The sequence below is a fragment of the Pomacea canaliculata genome, linkage group LG4, assembly GCF_003073045.1.
Source record: "Pomacea canaliculata isolate SZHN2017 linkage group LG4, ASM307304v1, whole genome shotgun sequence".
Taxonomy (NCBI): domain Eukaryota; kingdom Metazoa; phylum Mollusca; class Gastropoda; order Architaenioglossa; family Ampullariidae; genus Pomacea; species Pomacea canaliculata.
In genome coordinates, this window is record NC_037593.1 from 5,065,133 (window position 1) to 5,076,378 (window position 11,246).

At 45.3% G+C, this 11,246-nt stretch overlaps 1 protein-coding gene across 1 annotated transcript; it reads right to left on the reverse strand.

Moving 5' to 3' along the window:
• Window positions 1–529: 529 nt before the first annotated feature.
• Window positions 530–9,002, reverse strand: LOC112562037 (pro-resilin-like). Its single transcript, XM_025235003.1, is given in 3 exon segments — window positions 530–5,378; window positions 5,380–6,830; window positions 8,304–9,002. Coding segments are annotated over 3 exon segments (2,649 nt in total). The 5' UTR covers window positions 8,380–9,002; the 3' UTR covers window positions 530–4,256.
• Window positions 9,003–11,246: the final 2,244 nt, after the last annotated feature.

Genomic DNA, 11,246 nt, shown 5'->3' on the forward strand with positions numbered 1-11,246 from the left:
TTACTCCGTTAATTCGTTTACAGCGACTTACACCCGTGTATGAGATACGAAGGAATGTCTCTACTAATGCACCCCGTGACTATTCGAAAGGAATTCAAAGTGAGAGAAGGGGTAGACATGACACCACAATAATTCAAGGGTCTATGACACCCACACTACAGAACTGAACTGAGTGTTCGTATTCCCTGAGCTTTTATAATGCTCGTAAATATCCTGTCAGTAAATGTCACTAGAGTGCAATCATCTTGGTAAGAAATATTATTTACCAAATTCCGGGTGGATGAACCCTTCCTTTGTCCTCGGGATACAGGTCTAAACGCATGGCATGTATGTTTGACCTCTCTGGGTGTAAAGTTCAACACACGTGTGTATCGGTTGCATTCTCACCACCAGAAATGTTTTTGACAGAAAAAAAAGAAAAAAAATCCAGCATAAAAAAAGCAGTGAAACAACACACAAAAGTCAGAGCATTATCAACATCAACATCTGTTTCTCCACTTTCGCTATGAACAAAACCAAATGTCGTTAATGTTCATTAACAGTGAGCTTTATTAAATTTCCGTTAGAAATATTTCTGCGTCCAGAGATACACATCTCCAGTACAGGAGCGGAGCCTTCAGTAGACACAAGATAAGACGAAAGATAAACTCATCTGATGTGATGCCAGCATGATGGCTAGCCTTATATCCGTGAAGATGCTGACATCAAGAAAGAGTAGTTTTTTAATTAACTGTGTGAGGGAGACATGCAAGTTGCTATTAGTCTTTGTAAGCGTGTGAAGGTACGAATGTACAAAACACCATGTTTACTGCATGTTACACAATGTTTACTGCATTCCTGTCAACAAACGTTGTCACAGTTTCATGCACATAAACAAAATTAGATCTTCGTTGATGACAGAAACACAAATAGGACAGTCAAGCAAAATCAGTTGGTTTTTTTTTATATATAAACTATGAGTAGTCCATTTCATCAAATAATCCTATAATTATGTGAGTTATCTCAACTAAGACATCTTGACACACATTCTTGACAATATGTCTGCGGAACTCAAAATATCATTTTCCCTAAAGCTGATGAAATCACTGTGTGCAAAGTTGACAATTGCAGCAGACAGATTGAACTAACTTTAATTCATTAATATTAGTGCAGTTAATGATGACGACAGACTTTCAAGTCTACAAACGAATACAGAATTTCTTCTATCTGCAAGCTTTAATATAATATCATATCATATCAACCATAGAACCTTTATGTAACGCCTGTCTGGGCATCGAGATATTAACCTCCGCTAAAACGTCACAAAACGTCAAACATTCCAGACGTCAACCTACGCTAAAACGTCACAAAATGTCAAACATTCCAGACGTCGGCCTACGCTAAAACGTCACAAAATGTCAAACATTCCAGATGTCAACGTCCCTCAAAACGTCACAAAATGTCAAACATTCCAGACGCTAACCAGCTGGCTTTGCACAGAATAAAAATCCAAGAAAAGCAGAGAATTCCAGAACTGGAGTTTTATATTTTAAAAAAATTGGGTCAAGTATGTCTCCAAGGAAATAGGGTTCCAGGCTCACAAGAAACGCAGAAAACAGTAAACTTCTTCATTTCTGTATGACATCAGTGAAATATAAGATCTAGAATCGTTTCTTTAAGGATCGGAACTTTCAACGCTCAACGGGTGTTAATATTACTTCAACAAACATGCGTTTAGCTGGTAGAAGGTTAAAGTATTATTTATAATACATCAACTTATCATTTTCTGCTCACTCAAACCTACTCATTTACGCGTGCAAGCATGCAGTGAACCGCGCTCACACATGCCAACGCACGGACTCGACCATCTTCTGTGTCGCATCAAAGTAATAAAACCAGTGTTGAAGGCAAAGTGTATTTTTAAAAGGAAACAAAGTTCTAATAATTGTGGATGGTTAAAACATGATAAGCATTTTCCACGACAATTTTGTCAGCAAAGGAAATTATCTGTAACACTGGTTATATTTAAATATGTACAATTCTGCTGGTCATCTGCATGTCTTCACCTGTCCATCAGGGGACATTGGGTATAAAGTCTCTTTGACTAAGAATATTTTTGTCAAACGCTCCCTCCATTCTTCTAAATAAAGTTGGTCTGTACATTAAAATATTCTGTTTTTTTATTTTTTATTTATGAATACATTTTTCTATAAAAAAAAATTAAAACGTCCCTAGTCGAAATACGCTTATTTCACTATCCTGATGTACACTACGCACACTACAGTGCGCTAGTCACACTATACTGCATTATTCACACTAACCCGCACACTATACACACTACACTGCATTATTCACACTACACCGCATGCTGTAATACTAAGCCCTGGATATACACATCATATACACACCCACATTAGAACACAGACACACCCATATACAAGTCAACGTTCAGCCAGCGGTGCAGGGGCTACAACTGTGTATACGTAGGTAAAACATGAAAATGTATGTACACAACATGTCAGGGCTGGTCCCCGCCATCACCTCACTCAGCCGTCACGTGACCAGTTTACCTACAATTCTACACAAAGTAAGCAGCAGAAGTCTCAACATGGTACAAAAACAGATTTGAAGGACAATGAGTCATTAGCAACAAGCAAAAAATATCTAGAAAATAATCTGAGTAAATGTTTGTCAGTCTTGTTCATCACACACAAACATTGCATGCAAAAGAACTCCTTGTATGGCCAGTAGCATTATAGAAGTGTGCGTACAGCATGTTGAGGGACGCAGACATGCTACAAAGGTCCAGCCAATCAGACTTCATTGCCTACATCTCCACTTTCAAAAGTCTGTTCTCCAAACCCTAACCCAAACATGAAAAAAGGTCAAGCTGCTGCAATATAAGTAATCTACTTACTCCATCAACTTTACTTTCATTAGTTTAAAAGGGCGAGAGAAATGTCGGATGTCTGACAACATATTTTTACCAAGAAACAATTTCAGTAAAACATGGACAAGGCCAGAAAGAAAGTGCCAAGAGGCGTGTGTTTGTTGACAGGGCAACAGCAGTAAATATAAGGCCGAAATTCTCTTATCACAGGATCGCCCACAAGTCAAAAACGACCGGCTGGTAAACAAAGAATCAACAATAATTTACACGCTGACGGGCCAGAGTGATGCAGGGCAGCGTTTGTTTCCCATATCTCTTCTCCACGGCCTTTGAACACACACACAAACACACTGTTCATCTCTCGTTCACCCGCACGTTGCATTAGTTTTGTGATTGAAATAAAACAGGAGAAAAGAGAAGAGCGGCATCATTTGCATACTTATGTAGTTTACGTCTGTTAGAAGTAGATATAGGCAATAGAATGGAGTCAGAAATATGTTGCTATGTCAAACCCTTGTGAGATAAAGCAGGGTATGGTCTTGCCACACAGCACGTCCCTTACAGGCAATTCTGTGAAAACATTTGTTTGTTTACTTACAAATCCTTCTACCTTACTGACATGGGTAAGTAGAAAATATAAATTGCAGAGATTCAGTGTCTCTCGATCCGACTCGCTCATTTTCACACACACAAACAAATACACTTATCTACAAACACCTACAGACATATTACAACACACTATACACATGTACACAGATATTAACATACACTGTAACATCTACAAAACATAATGCAATCCAGGTAAGAAATTTCGTCGTTAATTCGTGGTTACTCAACTCAGAAACTCATAACTGACTTTGTATATTAATGTTAAAAAGCTCTCTTTGATCTTCTGCCGTTTTTTTTTTTTCTTTATAAGAAATTAAATTCTTAATCGGGATTATATTTGATTAATATTTCACGAACAAAAAAAGAAAATAAATCCCAGACTTACTTCCCAAAGCCTGCTGCAAGTTACAACATCGGCGCATTGCTTCTGTTAACGAAATTACCAACAAATATTTACGTACATATATTTTGTAGCAAACCTGTTACAGCCATTCAAAGTTATTTTTACAGGTGCAAAATATAAGCAAAAAAAAAAAAAAAGCCAAACAAACAAAAACCAAACAAGCGGCAATCCTAAGGTTCTCTGATGTTACACAATTAAAATATTTTGCAATTAAAATACATTATGTACAAAAATACAGCATCTCCATTTTATACAGCAATCTCACCATCTGACGAAATTGACAAACTTCTTGTTTACTTGTTTATCGCTTGAAATAACATATATATAATAGATATAAATGAAAATAGTCTGGTAGCTATGTCTTCTGAGTATCAACTACACCGACTTCACGCATGGGAAGGATGGGGACCAACCACAAACATAAACAGTTTCTACAGAAATAGTTCCTAGCAGACACTCAGGGGAGGTAACCCAGACCCTGCTCAATGTTGCTTCTGTCCGTTGTATAAGGGTCTTCTCTCCCCTGCAACCTGAAATTCGAAACATGTTGGCAATCTCCGCGTCTTTCTTCCGCCCCTGCAGTCCCTCTTCATTGGGTGCGTTGCCCGGGGCAACCATTCCCCGCCCGTACCCCTGTTGTTGCTGCTGTTGCTGTTGATACCCGCGGTCGTAGTTCTGTCCCATGTCGTATGGGAGCTGACCACCACCCTGTCCGTGCTGGGGTCCTCCACGCTGGAAGCCGCCTTGTCCCATCTCGTAGGCGGAAGTGGCGCGCCAGTTTCCGGGAGGAGCGCCAGGGGCCTGCGCGGGGGCGCTGTTGTCGCTGGGGCCGAAGCGATCGCCGTAGGTTGGAGAACTATGGCGATACTTGCCCCCTGCCTGGCCTCCGCTGCCCTCATCGTAACGCGGGTCGTACCCTCTCCTCCCGTACTTGGTCTCCCCCACCAGCCGAGTACTCTTCAATGTAGCGGCGGTCGCCGGGTCGCCCGGGTGTCGGCGATACATGACGTCACCACCCCCAGACTTGAGGTCGTCGTTCCAGTTGTTGTTGTAGCTGCGCTTCTCGACTTCCGGATCGCCAAAGCCCTTATTACCCTGGGCCTCCATTTCCTGCAGCTGCTTGTACTGCACCATGATGTTCTTTTGGTTATCGTAGCCCCCACCTTCTGTCTCCTCTGATTGCTTGGGCTTCGGTTTAAGCTTGACGTCAAGGAAGTTGGAGGGCAAGACCTTGACCCCCTTGAGGTGCGGGGGCACTTTAGCCACCGGCTTGTTGCCCTGCGGGTCATCGGGCACGTCGCCGCGGCTCTCGCGGTTGGAAAGGGAGAAGGCGGGAGCTTCAGAGATTCTGCTCCCAGGCACTCCCCGGAGCCACCTGGTCCGTAAGGGGAGGTGGGTGACATAGGGGGCTCGCCCCCTGGTGTGGCGACAGGCGTCCTTGACCTGGAATCGGGCTGCCTCCAGGCATATACTGCTGCCCGTTTGGCTGATGCCGCATAACTGGCGAGACGGGCTTGTCCATCACCCTGGGGGGCATTTCTGACCGCTGAGATCCGCGTGACTCGCCAAATCCTCCTCGACCGCTGGGGCCAAAATCGTCGTAAGGACGAACACCTCCCATCCTCTCTGACCCCGAAACCGAGCTCCGATCGAAGCTGGGCCTGCTGTCTGTGCTGTCCCCTGACCGTTCGCGAACGTGGGCGACCTCTGACCTCTCAATTTCCTGCCGTCTGTAGGGACCTCCGAGATGGTCATATAGGGAGCCACCACGAGCAGGCTGCCGCTCAGCCCCTCCAGGAAAGTCTCCCGCCGAACGTCCGTCACCTGGAAACTGGCCGCCAGGTCGAACGTCTCCGCGTGGGAACTGGCGACTGTCTCCTCCGATGGGGGTTGGGGAATCGGGTATCTGACCGCCGCTCATCGGGCGACCGTCGCCCATATATTGTCCAGACACGCGTTTGTAGTCCTCGCCACTCTGCGGCTTGTCATAGGACCACCCGTACCGTGGTCTATCTGCGTTCTCCGCAGGGTACGTCTCCCTCGGGTTAGGGTGCCCTCCTCTATTACCCGGGTAATCCATTTGTGGAGGAATTCCGCCCCCATTTCCTCCTCCATTCCCGTCTCCTGCTGCTCCTCTGAAGTGCTCGTCTCTTAACTCGAAAGGCTGAGGACCGCCTGTACCACCTCTGTACACCGAGTAGTCCCCAAACTCTGTTCTGATGACGTCGCCTTTGACGCCTCGATTGAAGCCGCCATCTTGGCGGGGTTCTGCGCCAACCGGAAAGTCCTTGCTGCTCCCTCCTGACTGCTGCAGGCGTTGCACGAGGGAGGCGATGTACACAGCGTTCTCGGGTGTGTCCAGCGCAAACACGTGACAGTCCAGCATTTTAACCCCTTTGGGTCTGCGCAGGACGCAGACCAAGAGAGGATGGTGGCCTGCCTTGATCAGGAAGTGAAAATTCTTGTCCAGGCTGAAGGCCGTCTTGTCGCTGACGGGGCCCCGGCTCTCATCGATGGGCACAAAGATAGCTTTAGGTTTTTTCTCGCTGCCCAGCACAGAGAACCGCACGGCTTCTAGGAAGTTGATGGAGCTGAGGTCAAAGAACATCTCACTGCGCTCCTTGCCGTCCGCGACAGCCACCAGCAGGCCGGCAGGCGTCACCTTGAAGGAGGCGCGACGGGGGCCCCCGCCAGTGGACAAGTGTTTGCGGAACTTGAGATACAGCTCCTTGATGGGCTGCTGCAACATCTGGATTCCCGTGGCCGGCTTGGACAGGGTGTTGTACCCGAGGTAGTCACACGCGTAGGTAGGTCCGTCCATGGTGGCCCACGACGGCTGCTGTGGATGTGAAGGTGGGGATAACACACTGTTGCTGTCGTTATCAGGTGGCTGGTCCTGCGGGCTACCTCCCACGCCTTGTTCTGGCCCTCTGGCGTTACCACCGTGATCTGAAACGACGATGATAGATGCAAACGATCAGAATCATCTGTAACATATTTCATGACCTTTAACGACCGATACCATTGTTGTATATATACACTCTAAGAAGAATAGTAGTTTTGTAATAAAATAAACTTGAACCATCCAAACTATATCACAGTAGCTTTACATTTAGTTTATCACTAAGCACTATACCTGACTTGAAGGTTAATAAACCAAAAGCTGCGATTATTTACGAATTGTGCGTCTGTATAGAACTAGCAGAACAAATCATCTTATCTCTTTAGGTTTATTTTATATCTTTAAACTCTAAAATCCACACATAACCCACTACAGTATAATTAAAATCTTCAAATTGTAAATTAGACAGAGTCTATTGTCAGCAGCTTCCAACAGAAAATATTAAAAAATTATGAGTGCTGTGTGCAAGACATCAGAACAACTGATAGCAATTCTTAATCAAAAATAAGTGAAGTTAGACAAGACAGATTGTATTTTCTCCACAAGGAATTATTATGCTCGTTCAACTCGCTCAGCCCCTGCGGTTTCCTAGCCCCTCTCGCCCACAGGACCGTTTCACTGCACTGCACGTGTTTCATGTGCGCAGTCTCCGGCGACTTATTAACCTTGACATCCCTCATTAAGCCTCGGGTTGGTTGGTGAAAAGACACGACAGCTTTCCATTTAAGGCCTGGTTGTTCAGACCGTTGTGATATATGTCGGGGTTGCCTTTCTTGCCGCCGACAGGACAAGCGAGGACCTTTCTGATGGATGGCCCCTGTCTTCAAGATCTGACAGAAGGCCGCTACACGCAGGGTCACGTGGGACAAAGAAAAGGAAACGCATGCGTAAAAACATTCTTTCTCTCTCTCCTACACAAATCTCTCCTACGCTGACACATTGTCTCTCCATTCTCCCTCTCTCATCCACGCACTACATTCAAAAGTTTAAGAGGCAACAAACAAGAACAACGCAGCGCGAGTCTGTGAACTACTTGATTGTTTATCTGGAGTGTAGCTGTCAGTTAGGTGACTCAACATGTAATTACTACACCGCTTACACTAGCCACAGAATGTAGTGCTGTGCGCGGTGACGAAAAAAAAAAACAAAACAAAAAGCAAATCCCGCCAGGTGTCATGAGCAGCGAACTGTCACAGGTGAGTCAGGTGAGATCAGAGAAGTTAATGATCTACCTATTGAAAACAATTATGAACTTAGGTTGTATTAAAATACAATAAATTTGTATGTTTATTACTGCAGCAACGAATAACCTACTGTATATACTTTATTTGAAAAATTATTAAAGTCTCATTTACACAAGGCGTGAGACTGTTTTTTTTTATATTATATACAGAAAAACAATTTTTGACGAAGCGGACAGAGACCACCAGCCGAAGCAGCTTTGCAAAGTTCGCTCACCAACCTCACGACACCCGCCACCCCAGCAAAGCCGATCGTGCAGGAAAAGGAGGACAACTCACAGACATAGTACTCTCCATCGAAGAAGTTAGCCGAGGTCCAGAAAGAGTAAGACGCCGGAAGTTCGCACAGGTGCATGGCGCGCAGCTAGTCCCTGACCGGCGTGAGTCTTAATGAAGATAAGCAGCGAGACAAAAGGTTTCTGTAGATGACAGGTTGGGGGAGGATAATGGAGTTGATGTTCTCCGAGTCTCACTCCTCTTGTGTGTAGGAGGGGACATCCTCCGCGGCTTTTCGTCTGACCGGAAAGGGCGGGGCCCCAGTGCAGGTATGCACAACATCCGGCGAAACGTCATTCCGACAACTTGTGCAGCAATTAAATCAGCAGCCCTGGTCAAGTCCACGTGCCTCTTACAACATAAGGTGTGACAATGCACGCGCCTACCGCCACGTTTAGGCGCGGATGACGTAATTGAATACATAACAGAACGAGGCTCCGGCAGCCAGACAAACAACCCACACCTCCAGCTTCGGAATGAAGACCCCTCCCGTGACTGAACAAATCATTTGCATGTCGCTTGTCTTTTAATGTTTTTAAGGTGAGGCAATGGCAGGGAAAGTCAGCGACCTAAAGTCGATCAACAAGGACGACGACAACAAAGTGGCGGGTCGCGGGTGAATCACGTGGTACCTGGGAGTTCGTGCCGTAAATTAACCCACGCCCTTCTGAGCTATTAATAGCCTTTACCGTCTTTTCTTCTCGACTGAGAAAGTACTCGGGACAAAAATGCGGTAGACGAGGCGATAAGACCGACACAGGCAGCTACAGGGACCGAGATGGGGTGGAGGAGAGAGAATGGAGGAGGGGTGGACGGGACGCAAGGCAGACAACTAAAGGAGGGAACAGGGTCGGGACACGACGGGGGACCAAATGAAGGGGTCAGGGTGTGACACACGGAACCTAGGGTGGCCACACAGACAGTCGCACTAATATATGACTTCATTGAAGTCGTTCGCAATTTTCTTAGCGTACACAATGTTACGACAACAAACTCCTCATGTTTCGGGACAGGAGTCCATGATTTCCAGTCCCTCTCTCACCTTTTCTATCAGCGTGTATGTCTACCCTGAATTATTACTATTATATATGTCTGAGAGGAAGCGAACACGTGCATATGTGCAGTCATGTGTCTGTATGTTCGAAGAGTTGGAACTTGTGTAAGTGTGTGTGTGTGTTTATTTATGCACACTGTCGAAAGTGTGACTATGCTTGGCAATTTGTTACACAACGATATCACAACTATGTCTGTATAAAGTTTAAACTAAGCTACTTACCTGACCGTTTGAAGCTAGTTACGTTACCATGGCTGTTGTAATCTAGTTACATTAAACTGACAATATCCAGTGAGAAGTTAAAATGTGTTTAAATACGTCACCTGTGAGCGTGTTTCACGTCTGTGGTGTTAAAATGTCTGTTTAATTGGTTACATTAGTGTCTGCTACAAGTTCGTCACGCTAACACACTATTTCAAACACGTTACCAGTAAATGTCAGTTTAAAGTGCATCACGTGAGGTCACAGTGCGACCCTCGTCACTTAAATTTCTGCCTTTAAGTCTGTAACGTGAAAATGTGTTCTTGTGTGTCACGTGACAGTTTCACGCTGCTGTCACCATTAATGCTGTGCTTGAAGCAGTGTCATGTCACATGTCAGTTTTGAAGCCTCGTTTTCAGCCCGCCCTTGCTAAGGAACGCGGAAGGCGCCCAGGTCACATGACAAGCATTCTTTACACCGGAAGCTGCTGATGTCACGGACACACTCTACCGAAAACTACCGAGTCACTCTCGCAGAACACGACCTCCTCCCGACAGGAAATGGGGACATAACCCTAGCACCTGTCAGACACGCTGTATGAGTTACCTGCCACAGGTAGGTCAGAGCGGAACGGGCGCATTTCAACGACGTGAAACGACGTTAACAGCCACGTCACTTCACTTCCGCTGTCTGCTTACCATAAGGGAATGTACTTTTTATTGCATCTACAAATATTTTGTCATACTGCATGATACTCTTGTCCGTGTCATTAACCTGTTCGCAAACTACATCAACTAAAATCCTTTTGACTTTGAAGCCCTCTACTGTCTGTGCATTGCCGGAGGGGGGACAACCGCTTGCAATAAAACTGTCACACACGTGTCCTTTTCACTCAGCTTTCTACCAGCCTGCGATGTCAAGAATAATAATAAATAAATTTAGGACTTGAGGCTGGGGGCTCCCATCGTCAGACGCCCACGTGACCTCTAGCCCGATGGCTGTGACGTTAGCATGATCTCAAGGGCGATAAATCAATACCCAGGGGTCAGAGAGCAAGCTGTTGCGCGGTAGTCTGCCATCTCGTCCTCATCAACAGCTGTACACAGCACACTGCGTAGTCTTCTACATCGTCGACAGCTGTGTGAACTGTGATCCATTTCGTTAGCGTCACGTAACACTGTTCACCACGTCACAACCTGCATCACTAGCATCGTCAACACGTCACATCTGTCCTACTTTGATCACGTGTCTGCTGTGATCAACTCGTACTTACCAGCGTATTGCGAAATATATTCAGAGAAAGAGGATTCTATTTTTGTAATAATCCACCATCTTGATCCGCCATATTGCTAAGGTTTTTCTTCCTCTGTGTCAGTGTATGTTACACATCATCATCATCATCATCAGCAGCAGCAGCAGTGTTAAGATACTAAAGTATCTATTTCACGATGTGCAAGCTACTGAGATCCATATTTGCCTTCTGTCTACAGACTAGTGACGTCTGCAGCTGTCACCTCGTTGTAACAATCGTTTGTAATGGTGATAATAATACTATAACTTAGAAAGATCATCTAACAGAAATCTCTTATCTCTCAGAAAATTACATTTCTTTTGAGCAGATGAAGGCTGTCAGACATTGTAGTATAGTGAGTCCAAGCTGTTGGCTGCACAACATGAAACCTATATTGGCA